General features: G+C 38.9%; 1 protein-coding gene across 1 annotated transcript in view; it reads right to left on the minus strand.

The window, feature by feature from the left end:
* Positions 1–9,650: 9,650 nt before the first annotated feature.
* The window catches only part of cdh4 (cadherin 4, type 1, R-cadherin (retinal)), a 233,402-nt gene continuing 216,830 nt past the window's right edge, over positions 9,651–26,222 (minus strand). Inside the window, exons 10-17 of the mRNA XM_084101096.1 lie at positions 24,644–24,829; positions 22,669–22,922; positions 20,577–20,719; positions 14,973–15,209; positions 14,487–14,720; positions 13,521–13,660; positions 13,230–13,394; positions 9,651–11,546 (exon numbers count right to left, since the gene is read on the minus strand). Coding sequence (XP_083957222.1) covers positions 11,340–11,546; positions 13,230–13,394; positions 13,521–13,660; positions 14,487–14,720; positions 14,973–15,209; positions 20,577–20,719; positions 22,669–22,922; positions 24,644–24,829 — 1,566 coding nt within the window. The 3' untranslated portion in view covers positions 9,651–11,339. The remainder of the gene's footprint in view (positions 11,547–13,229; positions 13,395–13,520; positions 13,661–14,486; positions 14,721–14,972; positions 15,210–20,576; positions 20,720–22,668; positions 22,923–24,643; positions 24,830–26,222) is intronic.

The raw sequence follows: 26,222 nt of genomic DNA on the forward strand, positions 1-26,222 counted from the left end.
ACTCTTAGACCGTTTGTCCCAGGATCAAGTGTCTTATATCGTTGGAATCCTTGGCTCAAGGCGGACAAAATGGCTATCTCCGATTTGGATGGAGGCAGGGAAAAATTTCTGCTATGTCGAATTTTGTCCAAAACCTACTTTTGCGAACTAGTCCCTGGTTTTTCGCCCGATCGGAACCAAACCAGTCTAGGACAATTCTCTGGACTCTCTAGATCAATAATTATCGAAAAAAAGTTGAACTTTTGCATTTGGGTGGCTGTAATGCTGCGTTCACACCAAACGCGAATATGCGTCTGGCGCGAGTGATTTCAATGTTAAGTCAATGGTAAGACGCGTTTACGCGCGTCTGGAGGTCTTGCGGCGCGAATGAGGCGTTTAGCGCGGCGCGGTAGACGCGAATTCGCCTCATTCGCGCGAACTAGACGCGAATTGAGCGTCTGGCGCGTTTCGCGCGTTAAGCGCGGATTGTGCTTTTTGTGCATCACGCGTTTGACGCGAATTCGCGTCTGCCGCCCGAGTTGAAAAATCTGAACTTCTGCGTCAATTCGCGCCGCGTTAACCAATCAGGAGCCTGCCAGCTTGCTGCTGTCACGTGGTGAACTGACAGTTTAATGTTATTTTATGTTTGGCCTCAATAAATTATTTTGTAATATGACTAAAATGCACAACAAAGCAAATCTTTCACATAAAAACTCGATTTCAATATGAGAGATAGCCTACTCATTTGTATTGAATGCTATTTATTCCATATCTATTCTAGATTAGCCTATATGAAACTTTATTAATCTAATGTAAAGACACCAAACACAATTAAGTGTATAAAAACTTTTCAAAAAAAATAACAGGACAGGTTTCACTTTTGGAGGCTGCCTCCATTTATTATCAAAACAAAAATAAATGACAGATTAGGTGCGGGAGAGGGTGAACCTCGCGCCGGGCTTTACAGCGCGGGCTCGTCAGGCAGCGACCACTCGAGGCCGAGGCTTTATACGGCCTACGCTGTCCTCGTCAGCGTCCTCACCGTTAGGTCCACCAAACCTACCTCCTGGAGCAAATTGTGAAACTCCTGAAACCCTCCGGAGGTTTTGGTGGACCCGAGTACAGCGACGATGTCCCCTACGCAGCTGTTTCTGCTCTTCAGATCATATAAGAGCGGTGACTCTCTCGATTAATGCTATTGCTAATGCTCGATAAACATCTAAAAAAGATGGCCGCCAACAGCTTAGAAACTTTCGCCCCCTGACTTCGCCTTTGACGCGCGTAAATTTCGCTTCAAACTTTTGATTTTACGCGCGTCAATTTCACTCTTGACGCGCGAATGCACACAAAGTGGTCACGCGTATAACTAGACGCGGCAGGCGCGAATTTTGACGCAGATTCGCGTTTGGTGTGAACGCAGCATAGCAGGGTCATTTAGAAAAGGGGCGTGGCAAAATACACTAAAAAGCCTATAAATCCCAAAGGAAAACTCAGAACTTCACCAAAATTGACGAGCATATGTGTCCGAGCATGGGGAGGAAGCATGCAGAGTTTCATGGAGATCGGACCATAGGTGGCGCTATAACTGGCAAAAAGCCTTCATTCTTATTAGGGGTTCAAGCATGAAATGCTGAAACCCTATTGTAATTGTGAGGATTTGTAAAACGCATCGTGCAGGACAAACCGTAAGGCCTAGAGACTTGAAACCTGGCCAGATGGTAGGCCTCAATTTGGGGACAACCTATCAGAGTATGACCCCGATTGGCCCATAGGTGGCGCTACAGCAACCAAAAGTTCAAAATCGCTCATAACTCTTAGACCGTTTGTCCCAGGATCAAGTGTCTTATATCGTTGGAATCCTTGGCTCAAGGCGGACAAAATGGCTATCTCCGATTTGGATGGAGGCAGGGAAAAATTTCTGCTATGTCGAATTTTGTCCAAAACCTACTTTTGCGAACTAGTCCCTGGTTTTTCGCCCGATCGGAACCAAACCAGTCTAGGACAATTCTCTGGACTCTCTAGATCAATAATTATCGAAAAAAAGTTGAACTTTTGCATTTGGGTGGCTGTAACAGGGTCATTTAGAAAAGGGGCGTGGCAAAATACACTAAAAAGCCTATAAATCCCAAAGGAAAACTCAGAACTTCACCAAAATTGACGAGCATATGTGTCCGAGCATGGGGAGGAAGCATGCAGAGTTTCATGGAGATCGGACCATAGGTGGCGCTATAACTGGCAAAAAGCCTTCATTCTTATTAGGGGTTCAAGCATGAAATGCTGAAACCCTATTGTAATTGTGAGGATTTGTAAAACGCATCGTGCAGGACAAACCGTAAGGCCTAGAGACTTGAAACCTGGCCAGATGGTAGGCCTCAATTTGGGGACAACCTATCAGAGTATGACCCCGATTGGCCCATAGGTGGCGCTACAGCAACCAAAAGTTCAAAATCTTAGACCGTTTGTCCCAGGATCAAGTGTCTTATATCGTTGGAATCCTTGGCTCAAGGCGGACAAAATGGCTATCTCCGATTTGCTTGCCCTTCAGGCGCCAATTTCGAGTAAATTGCATTTTTTGGAAAAACCTATTTTTGGGAACTTCTCCTATGTTTTTGGCCCGATCGGAACCAAACCACTGCAAGAATATTCTCTGGAGTCTGACAATCAATAATCATCCAAACAATTCTAAATTTCAATTAACGGTCGATAAGGGGAACCAAAATATTTGATGGCACCAGGGCCACTTTTACTAAAACGGTTATAAATTGTGAACGGGAAGGAATTTTTTTGCTAAACTTGGGGTACATCTTCCTGAGCTCAACCTGAGATCACTTGAAAAAAATCGCAACAATTGGCCACTTGGTGGCACTACAAAACAGTTATAACTTGTGAACGGAAAGAGATTTTCGCAAAACTTGGGACACATGTTCATGAGCTCATTCTGAGGTCATGTGAAAAAAAAATCATGACAATTGGCCACTTGGTGGCACTATAAAATGGGTATAACTTGTGAGCGGAAAGAGATATTTTTGCTAAACTTGGGACACATGTTCATAAGCTCAATCTGAGTTGACATGAAAAAAATCGTGACAATTGGCCACTTGGTGGCGCTATAACAGTGAAAAAAAATCATGAAAATAGCTATAAGCGCACCCAAATGTTACTCTACTGAAAATTGGCACGCAGTGTCTTTGTCCAGGGTGCCATGATAGTCTATGAGAACATTAGTGTATCTCAAAAAACTCAGTATATGTCATTGGCACAATGCCTTGAAGGAGCCTTAGAAGTTTCAAGCCAGTGTTTTTTCACAGGAGTGACCTCCTAAGACTCCTGAATCATTGCCGAGTCCAACAATACCAAACATGCCAGGTTTTGCCTTATGGTTTTTGTAAGTGTCATTTAGAGCTTTAAAAAATTGTGTTTATCTTCAAAGCCGTTAGTCCGATCGAGACAACAATAAAAAAACAAAGGAAATTTGAAAACATAGGTAAATAGCTAAACAATAACGCCAAAATGTTAAAATTATGATAGGAACTGACAAAAAAATGAATTAAATCCAATCAATTTCACCCATGGATCATTTTGATGCTCTCACATGTTTGAAACAAACAATGATGGATTGTCATGAAATTTGTTTTGAATTGGGACTGGCGAATCCCCGTCCATACTGTCAATGACCATTCGCAAAGACCCGCCCACTTTAGTTACTGTTGCTATGTCTGACAAGCGACGCCACTCTCACACCACACCAAGTTCTCACGCAGTGAAAAATACATTGCGGATCAGAGAGGAGACTGCGCGCTGACAGACAAGTACTTTTGATATGAAACAAATGGCACTTTTCCACTACACAGTACCAGCTCGGCTCGGCTCGGCTTTGTTTGGTTTTCCACTGTGTAAAAGTTGTACCTGTACCTGCTTCCAGGTACTTTTTTTCGTACCACTTCCGGCGAGGTTTTAAGCGAGCTGGGGCAAGCTGAGGCGATACTAAAATGTAACGTGAAAACACGGCAGACTGCTGATTGGTCAGAGAGAATCGTCACTATTCACTGCGTCATCATTGCACGCGCCAGACGGAGTATCCTGAATAAAAAACAGCAAAAACAAAAACATCCAAAAACAGCATACACTCGATTTCCTCCATTGTGTGTGGCAGCGGATGTATCTCGCGTAGAAGATTAAGTCACGGCAGTTTCCTGCGGCGTCGCTATGACGACCAGGTACTATTGTGGAGGTACTATCTGCAATGGAAAACGGAGCGAAAAGCGAGCCGGGCCGAGTCGAGTCGAGTTGAGCTGGTACTGGTAATGGAAAAGCACCAAAAGTCTCACCTTTCAAATGTAGTCATTTTTTAGAGACATTTAAACAATAAATACCGTTTTGTGACTGTTTAATGTGTCTGACAGATCGCTGTAGACTCAAGGCTCAGTTAAAGCTGCTCGTGAACCGATCATCTCTTCCTTCTAGTTAATTTATAGCATTAAAATAAACATGAATGAACATAAAAGGAATGTTGTTTTAAAGTGCTAAGACGTCAGTACACTTTGTTTTTCAAATTTAAATCCTCCAAAGTTAATCTACTAACTCTCCTGACTGCTTTGTGGGACAAAATGGCGGATTATGATTAGTCAGATCGCCTGTCAATCAAACTCCCTGCGAAGGGTCAATTGAGAATGCCCGTGCGCACAATCCTGATCTAATCGACAACTTTGCAGTTGCACATAGGAAAGCCCGGAAAATCCCACTATAATGTAAGAGAGCATCTTTTTTATGTATTTGGACCTAGGCCTAACAATGTGTTATGGTGCGCTGTCACCAGTGTTTTTTTATTGTTTTTTTTTTTGGTGAGCGTAGGCTCCTCCTGATTTTGTTAGTCATCTCATCTCTTATATGCTGTGTATGATCATATCCTGCCCTATTCATGGTAGCCTACTCGCGGACATTGCGTCATCAATGTCATCAATTGCGTCATCAAGGGGCCCGCCTTGATAATCCTACTTAAGGGCCCGGTGTTGGCTCGTTACGCCACTGAATATAATTGTCTAAACTCCTTATCAAAATTACATATTTACAACAAATTTGACACATATATATAGGCACACTTTGAGTACTACTAATAAAAGTGGTGGAGATCAGGCAAGACTGTAAGAAGACTCAGGCAAAAAGGTGCTATAACTGTAAAAACGCTTTAAAACCATATATTTCCTATGGCAAACTGCATGTATTGGCTGTAAATTGACTTTTTCATCTATGATGGCAGTTGTTAAATGCTTGCTAAATAAAACGTAATGTCTTTTGATGCTTGTGTGCTTAAAGGCCTTAACTGCTTGAACCCCGATAAATGCTGCTTGCAGCTTTAATTATTATTATTATTATTATTATATTTGTTCAACAATTTTTATACCATATTTTGGAAATGAGTAATGTCATGTTCAAAAGTTTTTTTTCTATTGTTGGTTGTTATTCTGTAATTACATCTGCATGTTCCTAAATAAATAAAAAATAACCTTACGGCTGATATGTCAAATAAAAACTTTATTTGCATTAGAGATGGTGGGACACCTGTCTAGCTCACTCTGATTGGATGAAAAGTACGTCTTGACTTGGCAGTCTACTTCCAAACAGGCCACAAGCTACTAGTAGCTCGCAAGCCACATGTTGGAGATCCCTGATTTAGAGATGTTCATCTTCCTGTAATCATGCAAATGAGGTTCCCATTTAGATGACTAAAAGCATGTTGTGAGCATTTTTTGTCAGTTTTCCTACTGTACTTCACGTGACTAATATGTTTCCCAAATTACATCATTTTGTTTTATGAAGACTTCACCCAAGTTTCCCCCCTGATTCTTGAAACTCTGCAGACTTGTTGTAGGCCATTGTTTTCTACTGCATTTGACATCAAATCACTCACCTCCCCGCAGAAACAAAAAATATACGAAATGTAATTTATCAGACTCAGCAAAATGATATTATTGAAATAGAACAGTAGACACTTTCCAGCTGTAATGTGTGTGTGTGTGTAACAACAGAATCCAGATCCACAGAGATTGTATGTTTGGCCATGGCCAATTATCTCTTGAGACACGCCCACTGTGGGAGAACTAACTTTAGCATCCCAGTGGGATTTCAGAGTTCTGCTAATGCTGCGTTTTGACTTTGGTATGGATTGTCATGTTGCTGAATCAGGATTTAAACATCACCCTAGTGACTAGTTCCATATCAGTGTTATGCTAGCAAAACAGTTACCAGATGCCAAATATAACTGGGTAGTAATGATAAATTGTCTTAAACAATAATTTAGTGTCCAAAAGTGACACACTGTCTTCATTGTTGCTGAAATATTACAATCTACTTCACAGTATATGTACTTGTAATGCTGAATGATGGTTTAGTGAAACGGACGGCCATTACAGCAGACATTGACAAATAAACTGCAAGGCGTCTTTGTATTCCATTTATTTACATAGCTCGAACACGTTCTGGTGTTGACTTGCATTTCACAATAGAATAGCCATGTCAGCAAATCCGTAAAGTGATTTAGTTTTTTTCAGGATGCTCTCAGTACTTACCTGTAAACATTCAATTAAGACACCCCATTCAGTAAAGTATGCAGGCACATGCACACTGTCCAAATCATTTTCAAATTGATTTGTTCCCATTCACGGCATTGGAAATCTAGGCCTTTGAGTAAATTAAAAATATGTTTTAGTGTATTTGAAAGGGCAAACATTATTAATAACATTAACAACTTTGGCCGCAAGCCACCTGTTAAGTTCGTATTTGGGAGAGAACAATCCATCAGTGCCTTACTATATTTTCCTGCCGCCGTGGCCCAGCTGCCTGAAAACTGACTACGTGAAGGAACTTCACTTACAGCTTAATTTAAACACTTTTATTTAAGAATAGGAGCTATTATTAAGGGATTTTTCACCCCAGAATGAAAATTCTATCAGTTCTAGCTTATTCTTAGCCTGGAAATCCAGACCTAAATCTAAAAGATTAATGGTCTGGCGTCGACTAATGAAAATCGCCCAGCTCGAGGGGCGGCACCAAGCATGCATTTGAAAATTGCACGCAATTGGATAACACTACGACCAATCACAACAATAAACCCCATACGCTTAGCTACAGTACCAGCGGAGCTAACTGGTAGATTATACTCTTACCGTATCCGATAGGCAAAACAGCAAAAACGTCCTTCTTGCAAAGGAACGATTCGAGCGGCGTCTTCTGTTCCTGTTTTAAATAAAAAGCCAAGTCTAACTCGTTAATTGTAGCGGCCAAAGCCGTTTCAAACAACTGGTGTTCATCCATAGCCATCTTGCAATGTTTAGCTTATTCTCATCGTGTCATCCTAAACTTTCAGGTCGTTAATTCTTTCATGGAACACAAAGATATTTTTCTTCTTTTACATGTAGTTACAAATGAATAAGGAAATAAATTTAAAAACAAATTACCAGACCATTCGTTCACAAATCAGCTCTCTTAACATACTTGATTGTGATAGGTCAGTCGCGGTATTCAGCAGTTCTATATTTCTTTCGATCTCTATCGATTTACTTTTATTATCGATCAGAGCACATTTCCTAATATGTTATGTTCATGACAACACTGAATATGGCTAAATAACTGAAAACGGCATAACTTTCGTGTCTCTCATATCATACCACAAATTCACGCTCTCATTTTATACAAACGCAACGAGCGCCATCTTTCATCTGTTCATCTACATCGAAAATGACCTAAATGGACTATAGTATTAATATTATTGGAATATTATTTAAGTGTTTTAAGTCTTGTTGCTATAGGGCATTTGTTTTGTACACTGTAATGGTCTATTTTAGGTTGATATTATTTTATTTTACCTGTACATTGACTCTTAGTTAGTAGTCGCTTTAGTCATATTTTAGTCCATTCAATTGTACAAAACATGACTTAAACATAAGCCTGTACATTACATTAGCACATTATTCTAAAGTCATAGGTTTTCACTGTCTTCCTCCAAACAGTTGCCATCTTGTATGATATCTCCCCCTTTTACTTTTTGCTCCCCCTTTTCCTCTTTTACCACCCCTTCTTGTATCTAATGACACCCGCTCTTACGGTTCTGCTCTTTCTTCATCCCTCTCTCCTCTCGTCTGTGGGTAATTAGCAGTGTTCTGCATGATGAGATTAAAGCAAGGGATTAATCAGAGCACTAATTGATAGACACGGCCGCAGAGAGTTCCAATCCCCTACAGCTCTCACTCTCTCTGGTGTCTCTGCTCACTCTCTCTCTGTGTGCTGACTTATTGAAACCGCAGAGAGATACTCATACACAATTTCGGTACACGAAGAGTAGATAAAACAGAACATATTCATCATTAGTATGCAATGCGTAACACAGAGAGAGAGAGAGAGAGAGAGAGATGTACTGATTGAAACAAATGGAAGAGCACTGATAAACTGTCAGTATGTATCTGTCTTTAAAATGGGCAAGAGATTAATAAATGAGATCAGAACCAAAATAGCTGTGGCATGTGCTAATGTACATGCTGTAGAGGTGCTGTACATGCTGTTGAATCCAAACCAAACAGTTTTTCCCTTCATTTTGATACTTTAACTGTACTATAAATATAAGGGCAGTCGATTTAGTGTTCATTTAATTACATAAAAAAAGTTTGAAAATGTGTCATTAGCTGACTTCTAAAAGTTAACCTTTTTAACGCGACAAAAATGTGGCGCTCATGATGTAAGATGCTTCAAAAAACAAGATGTGACGCAACAGACAAAAGATGTCTGGTCTGTATTAACATAAACAATATTGTGGATGGAATACTAGACCACATCCTGAGTGGACAGAAATGTACCTCATACAGATGGACAGACTTTACAAGGTGGATTGCAGGGTGATAGTTAATATATTATTTTTTTCATATCATGAACCTGTTATTTTTATTTTTCTCAACAGTTATTAATGTGAAATTAATTGGAAATTAATGTAATGAATATATCATGCAATTAATTCAATTACAATGTTAAATTGATTGATAGTCCTTGTAAAAATAAAGCATAAAACAAAATTATTTGCGACAAAATCAATTGATTAATTCATAAAATAGTCCCAATTTCCTAAATTGTAATACTCTTTAGCTTTAATCCCCTCCCAGAGAATCGTCATTAGTGATGGCCTTATGTTTTAATTATGCCATGTGCCCTTTGAGTACACTGACCTTTCACTTGGTCATGGGAAAGAAATTCACGGCTCATTTAAATACATGTAAAAAGGCTGGGAAACTTTCTATCAGATAAGTGTTGTCATCACTAGACAGAGTGGTTCATTATTAATGCTTCTGAAGGAAAATGTGTAGGAGGAGCAGTCATCCAAAGTTATGTTAAGTCAATGTTAATTTAATGGTAATGCATGGAAATCCAGAAGTTCTAATGATTATCATGCTGCCATTTTAAAATGGCCTGATTTTGTGGCTTAATCAGAAATCCCATACTCGATATATCAGCAAAATTCAATTGTCACTTAATGGCATGAAGCAATGCTCACTCATGCCCAGAAAATATTATGACAAGCAGCTGAAAGAAACATGGAAGAATGAGGGAGAAGAAAAGAGACATGAATCTATTATGGACAGGACAGAGACTGAGATTTTTTTCATGTTTTTTTTTTTTTTTTTTTTTTTATATATATAAAACTGTGATTGTTTATTCTCTAAAGCACATCCAATATCTGAGATGAATGGAAAGAGAAATCAGTTACACTGAATGGTGGAGCAGGCATGATTGTAAGCTTCTCTGCAATGCAGGTTTAGACCCCTATCCAGGGACAGCACGTATGAGACAGACTTTCTTCAGCAAGATAAGACAAAAACTGAATGCTGCTGCATTTCTCATAGCCAAAGAATTGAACGTAAAACCTAAGGAAAAATACAAGAGACAAACATATAAAAAGAATTTAAAAATCCTACAGGATATAGACAAACACTCTCAGATTCACACACAAAAACCAAACAGGCCCAGACACACTCATTTAGCCCAACTCTGAGCTTGAAGAGCAGCAAATGTTTCAAATAATACTTAAAAAAAAAAAGAAAAAAAAAAAAAGTATTTTACAGCATTTTTACTTTTTTTTTTTTTTTTCAGATTATATTTATTCTGTATGGTGTATATTCTTTGCCAACTACTTTTCACATTCTGACCACAGAGGAACAAGTGCGAGAGATTGAGACATTGTTTTGAAAGAAGTCATGCACGTATAATATTTTAATCAACTTATAAAGTTAGAAAAGGGGAATGTTCAAGACAAAAAAGACGGTTTCTTCTGATGCAATCCTTTTAGAGTCGGGTTTCTTCAGCCATCACTTTTAGTCTCACTGTCTGGCAACTTGTCATGCCTAAATTACCTTTACAAATCGGAAACTCAACACAAAATCGTACAAGGCAGGCAAGAGTATGAGCTAAAAGGCATTCTCCAGTAATATTTTTTCTTCTTTTAAAATAAAGACCTTGTTTTTTACACAACCATTATACAACATAACATTATATGGTCGTGGTCGGTCAAGTTTTAAAAAACAAAACTAAATAAAAAAAATGATTTTTCGAATTGGATCACTGTACTTCATACGCTCCAATTTCTCATCAAGGGAGAATGAGATTTCTTAAGGGAAAATGAGTCCTGTGTTTATCAACAAAAGTTTTGACAAAACATTCTCTGTTTCCTTTGTTTGTTTCCACATAGTAGTCAAAGAGGTGTTGTGCACCGTTAATGCAGGGATGAAAGGAAAGCAAAAGGTAGTCGAGAGGAGCGGACCGGAACGGGGGGAGTGTGTGCCCAACAGAAGAAACTTTTCAAAATGGCAACCGACCCTGAGATTGCAGGAGTCCGATACAAAACACACCACAAAAGGCACTTTATCAACAACAGTGCTTCTGTTCTACTGAAATTCAAGTTGAGAGAAAAACGTGTGTGTGGAACTCTCTTTAGTGATAAAGCGAAGGGGAAAAAAAGTAGCGCGCACTCGTTTTTTTTTTATTCCCGCACGCTGAGAGTTCGCCGTCCCCATCGCAACTCGATTCCATCTTGAGCCTCTAGGCGGTCCGAGAGGAATGACAAAACAACACTGAAGAAACCACAACGCGGAATATTGTAAAAAAGCCGTAAAATACTTGTGGATTGCAGCAAAGGTCCAGAGCAGGCTGCAGGGCAATATCCTCCCCTCTCAATGCCTCCGTAGCGTGCAGAGGAACTTTAGTTGAGAGATAATCAGCCCACGTCGGAGGCTTGGCGCACGGCTTCTCGGTAAAACATCCGAGAAGCCAATTGTACCTCCTGGCCCTCTCCATTCCCCTCCGTCTTCCTCTCGTTTCCAACTTCAGTCCTCTCCCCCTCCGCCGTAGAGGTCCGCCAGCTTTTTGAAGCGAGGACCCCAGTCATTGAGGTAGTCGTAGTCCTGTTCCCCAGAGCTGGAGGAGTCCAGGGAGCTAACGGAGCCCGCTGTGGAGCCGCTGCCCTCGTAGTCAAACACCAGCAGGGAGTCGTAGGGGGGAGCGGTGGGGTCATTATCTGCTGCGCGCAGACCCTAATGTGAACATGAGACAAGGCTGGTGGAACAGATGCGTACTAAACACTCTAAAAGCCACTGCTGTAAAGTGCTTCAAGGGGTCACATCAGGGGGAATCAAATTTATCTTGATCGTTTGAGATGAAAGACCTTGATGCCCTATGAAAACACACTGTAACTTCCTCCTCTGTGAAATATGACTCATTTTTGGTTCTTTCCCACATAAGGGAGATCACATCAACACGTCTATCCACGTTATTTATCTAAAACTGTAAAATTTTAATTACTAAAAAGGTTAATTCAAAATACTACTAAGTAATACTTAAATAACACTAGCCCAGTCATGGTGAGGAAATAAGGAAAAACCGGGATAGATTATTCCCATTACACCAAATGTACAAATTTTTGTCAATACTTGTGCTGTTTATTCTTCTGTATCACCTGCAACTCTACATATCTTAAAGAGGCCACAAGGTTGGGAATGAATGAAGCTTATTTTTAACAGGATTGATCATTTTAAATCACACTTTATACACCTTAATTTATTTAAGCACATCATTTATTCCATTATTTTCTGAAGCCCACTTACAATCTTAGATTTTTTTTGGTGGCAGAACTGAATCAGAATTTAGTTTCTCTCTTTGTTCAAAAGACGTTTCATAAAGGCCCACTGAAGTGCCTTGAAACACGCAGCGTTATTTAATGTGTTGACATAATTTCCACTGAAACAGGAAGACAGGGCGGGACATATCGAAAAGCTCCCCCCTTTTTTAAAATAGCCAAAAGAGTTTAGTTCATATCACAGCTCTGCAAAGCCGCATTTGACAGCTTATAGATTTGACAGCCGTCTAATAGATTCCCCTATTAGATTTAACATTAAACAGTTACTAAAGCAAAACAGTGAATATAATCATGCTGAGGATGAGTAGTTTGAAAAGTGTGTAATTTATGTTGGTGCATGGCATGGGTGTAATCTCTTCTACTCGTCAGTTTCTAATGCAGAGTCTAACCAATTCTCCTCCATATTGCTTTAAAATATAGCATTCCGTGCAGAATTCAAATGGGTCCGATACGCTTTCTGGTCTGTGCCGACTTGCGCCAATGATCCGCTCTGTGCTATTGTGTCTCTGGACCGGAGCAGACTGAATGCACTCTGCAGCAGGTTAGTTACTTGTAATTATGCCTTATTTACTTTTAATACTATAGCAAGCACATGTAGAAACGTGTAACTATATCACCTTAAAATAAAGGGTTACCAAGTGATGCCATCAAAATCAGCTATCCATATTGGCGAAGTGAGAGACTTGAAGTTTTGAATGCTTATATCTTCTAAATGTGAATTTTGTCATTGGATTGGAGCACACTAGCTTATAGATAACCTAAAAGCTAACATATTCATACTAAAAGCCCAAAAAAATTACATTTTGATTTAATAGGGACTTTAAAGGCACAACAAACACACCGTTTGATTCTAAAGGTCAGACGGAAGATTCAAAGTGGATGAAAAATAAATTCTAATCATTTTAACACAAAAAACTAAGATTATATGTGGACCTCAGGGAAGAAAGCGGTTATGACCCATTTAAGTACAGCTTTCCAATCTCTGTGAATTAATATCTATTTCCTATGCCCCTCTGCAGGTATTAGTCAAACCTAAGGCATAACTAGATTATCTTCATGATAAGAAACAGAGGAAGCATACGTCAATGATGAACTCCCCGATGTCCCCTGGGTGTGGTACCGTTGGCCGAACAGGGTACTGAGATTCTAGGATAACGGGTCTCTCGTCCACTCTCCGCACACCTGCAGGCTTGCTCATTATGTGGTCTAGAGACTCGGGCTGCTGCAGCTGACTCAGGTCATAGTCCTGTAACAGAAATAAAAATAGACCAGTGCAAGTCTCAAACAAGGTCAGCATTGCTCTTGCAACAGACAAAGAAGCAGCAAACCTTGACTCGTCAATCGATAAAAGCACAATGTGTGTGACATTTACCTGATCTTCCTCTCCTCCTCCCTCTTCATCATACTTCAGAATATTATCTCTGACGTCATCCTCAGGGTCGATCAATAAGGGTTTTGTCTGACGCTCCTTCTCCCTTCTTTTCACCCACACCACAAAGAACAGAACCATACCTAAAAAAACCACACACATACAGGAGCATCATGCACCTATTTTCTAATTTTGAGGGGGTATCAGTGGCAGTCTAGACTTATTTGATGCCCTAGGCAAGATAAGACTTGACAACGAAAACAAAACAATCTCTAATTATATATATGTGTTAGTCCACTGTTACAGCAGCATATTGTTCAAAGGTTTGGGTCAGTAGATTTTTCTAATGTTTTGAATAAAGTATCTTATGCTCACCAAATCAGCATTTTTTAAAAAATAAAAAAAATACAGTAAAAATATTACTGTGACAATTATTTGTACAATTTAAAATAACTGTTTTCTATTTTAAAATATTTGCCTGTGATGGCAAAGCTGAATTTTCAGGGGTCATTACTCCAGTCTTCAGTGTCACATGATCTTTTCCCCCCAGGATTTCTTGATGAATAGAAATATGCAAAAGAGCAGCATTTATTTGAAATAGAAATAATATGAATATCATTATACATGTCTTACTGTCACTTTTGATGCATAATATTAATTTGAAGCTGAAGTATTATTATTTTTTATTTACTGACCCCAAATATTTGAACAACAGTGTGCATTAATATAATATAAAATATAATATAATATAAAATAAAATATAAGCTGGGAGGTTCATTTAGCTGAGAAAATGTTTACTGACAGTTAAATGAAAATTAATAATCAAATATTAAATGACAGATTGAAAGGTTATTAATCACAATTTACTGATGTTGTGAAGATTTGGTTTTTGTTGCATTCTCTGATTTAATTATCCATCCATTTATAAATCAAACCATCAATCCGTCCCCTGATCCATCCATCACTTACTGAGCAGTATAATGATACAGATGAGGATGGTGATAATAGCTCCAGTTCCCAGCCCGGCCACAGTCACCGCCCCGATCACAGTACAGTCTCCGTTTTCATCACAGGGACACACCTTCACCTTCAACACGGAGGTGTTGGACAGGGGAGGGTTTCCGGAGTCCGTAACTAAAATGGGCACTCTGTACATGCCTGCCTCCAGGTACGGGATCCGAAGTTTCAACTGGGCATAATTCCCTAGATAGAGATAGGAAATTAAATCCAAAATTAAACATTTGGCTTTTATAGTGTCACTGTATTAAGGCCAAAGTCAAATATTTGAATATTATCTTTTTTTCCTATCGACTATTAATGTTAGATGTATTAAACTGAAGAGAAACATTTTCACATTTTATTCAGCTTTATTAACACATTAACGGGAGTTAAAAATGACCTGTTGAAGTGTTAAAAACCTTGAAATACTTTGAATTTGTAAAATCCAAGTCTAACCATTCAGGCGTGAAATGGTCCAGTTACGGCGTGCAGAAGAGGGGTAAGAGGGCAGCTCAAAGACATATGGGCCAGCGTTGGGTTCTGAATCTAAATCCGTGGCTGTGATGTTGACCGGATAGCCATGTCGTGACCTCTCGCAAACCAGAGCCTCCTGAGGATCTAGGACAGGAACGTTGTCGTTCACATCTATCAAATAAATCTGGAGAGTACCGGTTCCTGTGGCAGGAGGGGAACCTATAAGACAGAAAGAGTGTAATGATAGTCAAGGGGTTATGGTCATAAAGTTTATGTGTTTGTCCTGAAAACTCTCAGTTGTGTCAGATATAAGAAATGATAACTGCACATAAATATTTCACAAAGCTGTTTTCTCTTTAATAGAGCTGGGCTCTCTCAGAGGACAGATATGTGTAATAACTTTGCCTGAAGAAACAGACACATCTGCTCCCTATGGCTGTGCGTGAATCAAAGACAAAACGTAGCATACCGAGGCTAGATATATTAATACTGGCTCTCACAACACAATCTCCCATCAAAGATGAGAGGCATTTGTGGAAAAAACAGGTGTATCATTCTCAAAGCTCTAAATGAGTAACAGGCTACATATTATAAAGATTGATTATGTCAAATTCTGTTATTAGAAGGTCCGATATGAGTCTAAAATACAACCTGTCAACCCTGGACATCTGTATCAGCTGCTAGACAAAACGACAGTCCCCAAAGACATATTGATTTAGGCCAATATGCCTTTGTTCAGATAGGATGCCTGACAAGGCCTGCCACTACAGACACCTTTGAAAACTTCTGGGAAAAACACACCAAGACAGGCAGATAGACTGGTCGATTTCCTAATCATACCAACCTCCCCTGAAGTTTTCTGAGCTTGTGAAGCAATACCTTGTTAAGCAATTTTAGTTTCTTCATTTCATAGAGTTTGACTAAATAAACATGCCAATAAACCGTGATAAAAACTCTACATCTTTCTGATTTTAGCAAGTGTGTAATTTATCTTGAGTTTTAAGTTACAAAGCTCAGTTTCCCACAAAAAGATTTATTCTATCTAACAGAGAAAACTGATCTAAACCTGTCTAAAAGTCCAGTCCAGATATTACTTCCACAAACGTCTACGTCACAATGTGAAGTATTAGCATAAAGGTGTACACAAAGAAAGAAGCATGGGAAGCTAGAAACAGAGAATGGGGAGTTCTGCTGGAAAACTGTCCTGGGACCGAGGGGAGTTGGCTATTTACATACAGTTGTAATCAAAATTATTCAACCCTCATTGCAAATCAGGTTTATTGGCAAAATTTACAGACTTTCAGCAGTTTGCAATAAACAAATCAAACAGAAGTAATTGAAATAGCTCAACACAACAAATGTTTCAAGTGGTTTTCCTAAATTCAACTGAAAATGCAACTTTTAATGACATCTGCAGTCTCAAAATTATTCAACCCCCTGAAAAGAATCCCTCACAACAGCACAAATCTACAAAACAGGTGTTGTCTCAAGCACACCTGATGCAACTAATCAAGGGCTTCATTAGTTGCACCAGATGTGCTTGAGCTAGAACCAAGCGGCAACCTCCCCGTCTCTCTCTTGAAACCAATACGGAAGTGAGTTAAACTGCAATTCATTGACTGGCCGCTTGGCCTGGCTGCAGAAGTGAGTCAAATCTGTATCTCCCTCATGTTAAAATTACCAACTTTACAGCAGAAAAAAATATGTTTACAGCCTGGATCTCTATGTGGCTTTGGTCTATACAGCTAATTTTGCCCTTCATAACAACTGTGAGGGGGGTGAATTATTTTATAACTCGTCCGTTTAGTTGATTAATATTTAAATTTAAGGGTGTGGCCAGTGGCCACTTGAGTGACAGATGGATTGCCGCTGTCAGTGCTAGCCGTTTGTCTGCTGTTACTAGCCGTCACTTCACCTCAGCAAATGTTGCTGCTGAACTTGCCATCTCTGCAGTGTTTGTGCTTTTTTTCGGGATTAATTCATACAATTTAATACTTGGGTACAAAGCCCACGTCTTTGGATTCCGTCGTTATCGTTCGAGAGAACAACCAGCGCTGTATTTCAGTTGTTTTCCTCCGTGAACCTGCACTAATGGATGTCTGACAATTTCGTTGCTTTTTGGGGTTTTCAAATTTAAAACGTCAATAAATACTCGTTCGTTCTGCTCCCATGGAACAGATGGATTATAATATGCTTGTTTCATCAGATGAAATCCTGCAGGCGTCGGCGCTTTCTCCGTCCATGCAATAAATGCACATGAATGAGCGCGGATTTTCTAGCGCATTTACTTGAACTTCAAAGGCAATATATCTATGGTTTAACCCATTTGAGAGACGGCCAAAATCAGAATTTAAAATGGACTGAATAAGCTCTCTACGAACTTGAGCGATGCCGCGCTGACGGACCATGAAAGAGTGACGGACATGTATGCACATAAATCACTGTCACACACAAACACTCTCGAAGTAATACACAGTCTCAGCCATGCCTTTTAACTATTATAATATTTCGAAGGGCAAAAATAGGAACGTTTAATTGGCTTTACATCATCAGCTAACTCGATCACGTCGAGCTAGGTGATTTCAGATAGCCAGGTCAGCTCCACTCACGCCCCGCCTGTTTGCCTATTTTCTGTTATCCGGGAGTGACGCAAGGCCAAGATGGCGACGGCCGGCTCCGCCCACTTTAGGCTTCAAAAATGCTCTTCAGAAACCTACGGGTGACGTCACGGACACTACGTCCATATTTTTTTACAGTCTATGGCTAGAACACATGAAATATCTAATGGCTAGGTTTGTTGAGTGTCGCGTTTGACTGCATGTTAGAAATATGGCCAAAAGAAATAAGTCAAAAGAATGGTCCAAAAAGTTAAGAGAATATATCATTGCCCTTCACAAACAAGGACGAGGATACAAAAAGTTAGCAAAGGCACTAAATGTTCCTAGAGACACCGTTGGAAGCATTGTTTGCAAGTTAAAGGTTAAAGGAATAGTGGTTAAACTACCTGGACGGGGCAGAAAATGGAAGCTATAAACGGCTGCAACCAAATTTCTGAGAAGGCAGGTTCAGAAAAACCCTCGAGTGGCTGCAAAAGACCTGTGACAAGACTTGGTGGCAACAGGCACTGAGGTTTCAGTTTGCACAGTAAGGTGCGTACTAAACGCTAATGACCCCAAAGCACAAGAAAAGTGCTCAAAATCATATAAATAAGCCACAGAATTTTTGAGGTTCTGTTCTGTGAAGCGATGAAACAAAACTTTTATACCCTATGGATCAGCGGTTAAAGGGTGTTCTATCAAGTAATAGAGATGCTTGCCATGAAGGGGCTGAATAATTTTGAGACTGCATAAGTCATTAAAAGTTGCATTTTCAGTTGAATTTGGGGAAAACACTTGAAACATTTGTTGTGTTGAGCTATTTCAATTACTTTTGTTTAGGGCTGCACGATTTGGGGAAAATGTCATATTGCGATAATTGAGGTCAATATTGCGATTGCGATATACAAATGGTTTCATGAGTCAACTTGCTTGGTTCTCAAGGAAAATAAATGCACACACAGATTAGTGATAATCTGCCTAAAGAAAAAAGTTCTTTAGTCAAGAGCAGTGAGTGTTTTTCTCTGTTCACTTTGTTCTTTGATTAACTTTAGCGACAGATATAATAAGTGGCTACTGTGTACTGTCCCTTTAAGACCAGCTGCTGCTGTCAGAGACGCGGATCTCACACGTGCCTCATTCTCTCACGAGTCACAAATCTTCACGTTCATCATAAGACTACTCTTATGTTATGAAGATACTCGACAAAAAGACATTTTGGCATAATTGTGTGTGTTATTGTTCGTTCAAGCTCGAAAGAGAACTGTATTCTGGCATGCTGTCTTGTGCGCGCGCACGATATTAGTGCGAGTCTTTCTGTGTGTCACAGTCAGGACATTCACAGGCAGCGCGTTCTTTTTTGTCTTATCGCGCATGAATGGTTTAAAAGCATTTGCATGAATAAGAGCGGGATCATGTAACACTAGCCAAAGGATGGCAAAAATTAACAGATGCTGCGTTAATTGCGTTAACAGCGCTAATTTGTTTATTTAATATAAAATCGCAGAATTTTGCGTCATTTAATCGTGTAGGCTTGACATCGCGATTGCGATTGTGATATGATTAATCGTGCAACACTACTTTTTGTTTGATTTGTTTATTGCAAACAGCTAAAAGTCTGTAAATTTTGTCAATAAACCTGATTTGCGATGGAGGTTGAATAATTTTGATTACAACTGTAGGCCTCCTCGCGCTGATTGGGTAGATTATATGGACGTGCTCCTCCCAAACTTTAACAAAATATAATTTCTGTTATACCCAATAAACAAAATAATGAACTTTTAAAATAGCATCATATGACCCCTTTATAATATATAATCAAACATGCTCACCTACAAGGTCTTTTTCTTTCATATGTAGCATTGGAAGGTATGGTTAATTCTAGTGAATCTGTTCATTAACATGCCTCTCTCATTAGTAGATTTGAAAAATCCATTTCATTCTAGACTGTTCAAAGACTGTGCCCTCTAATATGCATTGAAGCACAGGAAAGTCTAATTCATTCTAGTGAATTGGTTCATTCAGACTGTATTCTCTTAAATGTAGAATTCGATAGTCTGATTCATTTTAGTGAATTGGTTTGTTTGGATGGTTCATGTGAATGAGCAGATTAAAAACAATTCACAGATTTAAGTCACTGGACAATGTTTTTGACTCGATTATGTAAATTTGTGTTTTGATGATTAGGGTAACAGTATCAACCTTTAAAATATTAAATCTGCAATCTTTTCAAGGTTGATACTGTCACCCTAATTCCTCATTCATTCAAAACCCTAATTTTTTATGCCAAAAAAATGGTTCTGATTATACAGTATTTGTATGAACATATTGCCCCCTAATTTCAATGTTGTTAGCTATTTTTTTAAGATCGTAGTATAGCTATTTTCTGATTCAAAACAATAGATTGACTGTACTTTAATTCAAATTACGATTAGCTTGTACTATAGTGTGATTGGACAAGTTAGAGTTTCCTCAACACTGGTGTGAGAACCCCTCATCCTCAAAAACCATGAACAAAACTATATGAGGTAAAACAAATTACCTAGATTACATTAAATACAGGTTCACTTGCGACAAAGATAAACATGGTTTGATATCCTAATCGTACCAACTCACCCTGAAGTTTTCTGAGGGTGTGAAGCAACTCTTTGTGTTACGCAATCTACTCTCTCCATTTGAGAAAGTTTGAGCAAAAATGGACAAGCAAATCAACTGTGATTGGACAGCAGCTTTGTTGGAACACTTTCTTGGTTGAATAGAGCATGAGAATGAAATCCAACAAGAATAGAAAAATGCCCCAGTGCTGATAGGTTATGAATCGATAGGCTGTGAACAGCTTTTTTGCTCTGTGGGACAAATGAAGTTCAAGCTAACCAACCTCTCTCCAAGCTGACCTGCACAATCGTTCAAATCCATATTTTTTTTTCATACACAGCACCTTAATGCATCGACACTCAATTTTGATTTCGTTCAAACTTTCCAACTTTCTTACCATTATCCACGGCCAAAAAGGTTGCTTCATATACATTCTTCTTCATATACGGCGACTCACGATCCAGCACCGCCATGGTGGTGATCCTTCCATTGGTCCTGTTGATTTTCAGCCAGTTGGCTGGATCTGACAGTTTGGAGTACCTGAAGGCCAAAAGCATTTGTTCATCAGATTACTCGGGATAAAAATCCATAAGCATTCGCAAGACGCAGTATAGAGCTCAACGTTCAATCATAATTTATGCTGTAACAGTATGGCTGAGGGTAATAATGTAGAACTTTGAGATCATCAATCCATTTAAATGCCGTTAAAATCATATTTAGCCTGTTATGAGGATATAGCATGTGGATTATTAAGATATGTCCCTCATTCAGTCGCAGCATGGGCTCTGTTCTGATCAATGGATCTGCTCGGAGAAATGTGGAAACATTTACACTCAATCAAATCACGGATGTGACACACTATCTTTCTTCTATATATTATTGGGTAATGTATCAAGCTTCTGCTCTATTAATTCAAAACACTGAAGTTAAAAACAGTAACAGTCTATTTATCTGCTAGACCAGTTCTCAAAGTTGCTAACAATGCGACTGCATTGACTGCTACTGGTGTTTGAATATTATCATGGAATATTATATTTGTAATTTTATATATTGCTATACAGCTAATATTGCTAATAATCAAGCCCACACGTAATATTTTTGTTGTTTGTTTATCAGGGCCTGTTGTTTGCTTATTTGAGCCTATAACATTGATAGATTCAGAGAGCGAGAGCGCCACAGTGTGGACTGTATTGATTGGACTGTTCCTTGCGTACAGTGATCTATGGAGCAAGTCTAGTGAAGGTCCCTCGAGTGTGTGAGTGAATGCGCATGGAGGCAAACTTTGGATCAATACTTCAAGCTGGCAAGATGCCCGCACACTTTTGAGTCATGGAAAAAAAGAGAAATCAAGAGAGATCAAGCGTGAACGACTGATAGAGTGAGAGAGAGGGGGAGACACAATAGAAGCAGCAGTGTGGGGAATGGTTTGGCTCATTACTCAATGACCTTTCACCCTGTTGCTTGGCAACCCAGGCACAACCAAGGGACTAGAACAGGAGAGAGTCAATTAAAAGCATTTAGCTGCTCCCAAGGGTGTTAATGGTGCGAACGATATGTGCTACATCACTTGACATACAGCACAGTATGGAAATTGCATGTACTTCTGATGTTTGCTCACGAAGTCCGGGTTGACCTGCACCTGAGAGTGATGGATTTGTTTTAAGCCTGGTTGCTATAAAAATGGCTCTTAAAATCACCAGTCAAATAAAGTGCTCATGGATTAATGGACATTTTAAAACTTAAAGCATGACTCAGCAGAAAATTGAAACGTGAACAGAGTGGGTGGAATACATTAGAGCTCATGTGGCGGACACGTTGGGTTGATTTGCTATTCATGTGTGTCACTCATGAGTGCTGTATTTAAATCATCAATAAACATCAATCATTCAAGAAGACTCTGAAACTCTGAAAGCATTGAAATAACAGTATTTTTTTTATGAAGCATTTAAAGATTTGAAATGTCAGAACAAAAATAAGCTTTCAATGACAGGAAATTTCAATCTTTGCGTAAAAAGTCATTTTGATATTTTTGTGGGTCTTAATGAAAATTGTAACTGCAATAAAGAACAAAAAACAACAACTAATAAGCCATTAAACAGGAAAATTATATCAGCGGATTCCTGACGTTGCGTCAAGGTCATTATTATTATTTTTAAATATCACATTTTTGACCTTTTTATGAAAAGTCTGTTCAAAATGTATTCAATTTTACTTAATGGTTACACCAATTGACATCGAGTCATTAAATCAGTTTAAACATTTCTCAAAAATGTGTGAAACCAACTTGAATATAAAGAGAATTTTAATCATAACTTGACGCTTTTGAACTAAACTGAATTTTCTAAAAGACAGACATACTTTGTCATTGACCCACGTGTGTGTTTGAGCGAGGAAGAACATAAATGATTGACATTTACGGTCACTCAGAAAGATCGACATCCTGAGTTTCAATCAGACAGACAACAGCACTTCCTGTCATTCCTCTCTACCTGATAGTCTGCTGGATGAAGCGGTCTGGATCCAGTGCAGCGAAAGTAGCGAGGGTGGTGTCAGCAGGCACTCCCTCTTCAAAGCGGATGACTTTAGGATTGGACGGGAACACGGGGGCCTCATTGACATCCAGCACTGTGATAGTAACACTAGCAGAGGAGGACGGCGAGGAGGGGATCCCACTGGCCAGGTGAGCTTGATTCGAGACCACCACCATCAGCATGAAGGCTCCGTTCCTCTCATAGTCGACTGGCTGCACATATGCACACAAACACAAAAGTTTCTTAAACCTTCGATGAACTTGGTTGTGCTCCAACAATGTGAAGGTGATTTTAGACCTGGTAACATAAGCAAGAAGCTTTTTTGTTAGAGGAAACATGATTCAGTTAAACATTAATTGAAACTGCAAAAAACAATTCACCTAAAAGACATTCAACTCTTCACTCTCAGGCTGAATGGCCTGAAAGAGACTCCAGAAGTGTTAGAAGAGGAACAGAAAGTGACTCAGTTTGAGTTAAAAGATGAAGTGAACCCTGTAGTAAAGGTTAGGAGTTGACAAGTGTGAGAGAATCCGCTATTTCGTGGATAGTGTGGTGTGCCGAAAGAGGCTGAAATACATGTCTAAGTATACCAAGGGCTTCTATTACTCTCTGTTGCACACGCACACACACACACCATGCAAATGGCCAAAGAAAGTATGCAAAACATGCATACACAAAGGTTTTGAAGTTACACATCACTGACTCCTTAATATTAGAGTAATACAGGCTACAAAACTGTGGGAGAAAGATAAAAGTATATATATATACTTTTATTATATATAAAATAGTATATATATATATATATATATATATATATATATATATATATATATATATATATAAAAAAAAATATATATATATATATATATATATATATATTAATCTGGGAGCTATTCACCTGTGTTGGGTTGCAATATCCTGGTTCTTGCATTACCACGCAAAATATGCTTTTTCCTGGTCTATTATTTCACTCAGTATGGTTTAACACATTAAGAAATAATGTGTCAAGTATTCTTTGTAATAGTGACAAATAATTCACTTAAATGAATAATTGAGAGACAGTAGTTTCTAGCAGTTTAAATTATAATTTTTATGATTCCTTAAATGGAATAGGTTTTAATTAGACATGCACCAATATTACATTTCTCAGCCGATACCGACAGTCGATTTTTCAGAATGATATTGGCCGATGCCATTTTTCTTATGGGGAAAAAAAAATCTCTCCCAAATAATGCTGCAAACTATACAGAGAACCGTCTCATTTGGTACACTATAATATTGGTTGCAATTAACAACAGAGATATTATATTAAACTGCTATGTATTTTCAGATATAATAATTACACCCAAATAAATGTTTGTATACAACTCAGTTGCACATATAAGGTTGGTTTCATAAGCACTTGTCTTCATGGCAAATTTATTCAAACATACAAGTATATTTAACAGTAAATAAGCTCATCGGGTGACTTTCCTGAGTTAATTCAACGTTAAGTGGCATTGTTCACAAGCTGTTTTATTGACATCTTTCCACAGTTGAAAATGGCCGATATTGAAAATAATAGCTTTTATTGGCCAATACATAGGTGCATCTCTAGTTTTAATCTATATTAATTATGGAGATTTTAATTGTAGTAAATGATATTGTCATTATTTTGATAAAGAGAAGGTCATGTGAAATGGCAATTTGAGTTAGGACACATTCGAGCAATCATCTTTAAGTAGAAATGTTGCTATTTTAAAAACTAATTCCAGGTAAAGCTGCTCCATGTCTGAAGAATCAGTGATGGGATTGAGGACAGATAGTGGATGAGAAGATTTCACACATGAGAGATTTAAATGTTTGAGTATGCAGAGTTTGAGAACAAATCAAAAGATCAGCAGCCTGAGAACCAAGACTAATGTTTACAGTGTAACCAACAAGACACACACACCTTAACCACTATGACCCTGCCGTCGTTGGTGATCTCATCAGTGCGTATGGCGAAATGGCCCAATGGATCTCCTCCTGTAATCCTATAGACGGCATTCCAGTTGGGTGTATGAGGCTGATCCTTGTCTCTGACAGTCAAATTGGCCACGACCACACCCACAGCGTTCTCTGGGACCTCTCCAAGGAACTAAGAGGAAGTGACGACACGTAAATAAAATCAGACACTCAAGTTCTTTTAAAACAAATAAATGTTTTTCAAATACATGTATTACAGGGACAACAGACTTAGAGGAACTTGGAGTACAGAGGCTTGCTCAAGGCACAATGGTGATGGTACATGCATGGGTTATTAGGAAAAAAAATCAATTAAGGTTTTGCTCTTGGATTCAAAGCTTTTTGGGGGTGGCTTCAGAGTATCACAATATAGTTCAAGTTAGCATTACAGACAGTGTTAGGGCTAAGTTTTAAATCTTGTTTGTTACACAAGGTTCTTGAAAGAATATCACACACTCTACTAGCTATACCAACAGCCCAAGGTGCAAATGTGCGGCAGGCTGTAGCACACAAACACAAGCTCATTACAGCTCAGTAATCTGCAGTTTAAAGAGGTTATGAAGTGTGTCTGCCAGATGCTGTTTACTGTAATGGCATCACCAGGCAGCAGAGACTACAGCCAAATACACACTGCTACATGCTCAGTAGAGACCAGTGCTCCAGTGGAGGCTAACTGTAGCTTCCCAAGATACAGTGTTCTGTCCACTGTGTGCGTACTCTCCACAAAGTGACAGACAGCTAAACAGGTGTACTGGGCACTCAATGATTAAAGATGACAAGGACGTGGAAGTAAAGTTCAATTCTTTTACTTGTTTGTCTTCATCACTTGTTTTTACAGTGCTTTTCCACTTACTTTGTGAAACTAAAAACACAAGAAAACTTTCTTTCAGTTTACAGTTATATCAGTCACAAACACTCAATACCATGAGGTAAATATTGCATGTGAAAACAGACGGCAGTTATACATCTTATCATACAATAAATCATGACATAATATACAGCCCTAACCATTCACAACATTAAATATGTCAGGTCTACTTACAAACATAGCTTCTTCAAGGCTCAACTCAGGCAGATGCTGCAGATTGGCCAGAGGCCCAACTAAAGCCTCTTGCCATGCCAAACATACTTCTAAAATGGCTGGTCTCACCTAAGACCAACCATGTGACCAACCCCAACCAATAGGAAAACAGGAAAAATTAAGTGAGCTGTCTGCTTTCTCCACACAATCAACAGGTGGTGCTAAACACTCTACACATACATGAAACCAGTGACATCACATACAGGCTATTTATAATTTACACTGAGGTCAAGCTCAAGTAGACTAGCCAGTTGCTTGAAAAACTAGGTAGTTACACTTCAAGCTACTAACAAAAGCTGTAAACAAGCAAACTACTACTTAGCTATTAGAGTAATAGTAGCATAGTTAGCTACTTGAAAAAAGTAGTTTGCCGCAACACAAGCTAGGCTACTAACAAAAGTACTACTATAGCAACGGACTAATTAGCTATTCTTAGCTAAGTAGT

Source organism: Abramis brama (genome assembly GCF_963993115.1).
Source record: "Abramis brama genome assembly, chromosome: 23".
In the NCBI taxonomy this organism is placed as follows: Eukaryota; Metazoa; Chordata; class Actinopteri; order Cypriniformes; family Leuciscidae; genus Abramis; species Abramis brama.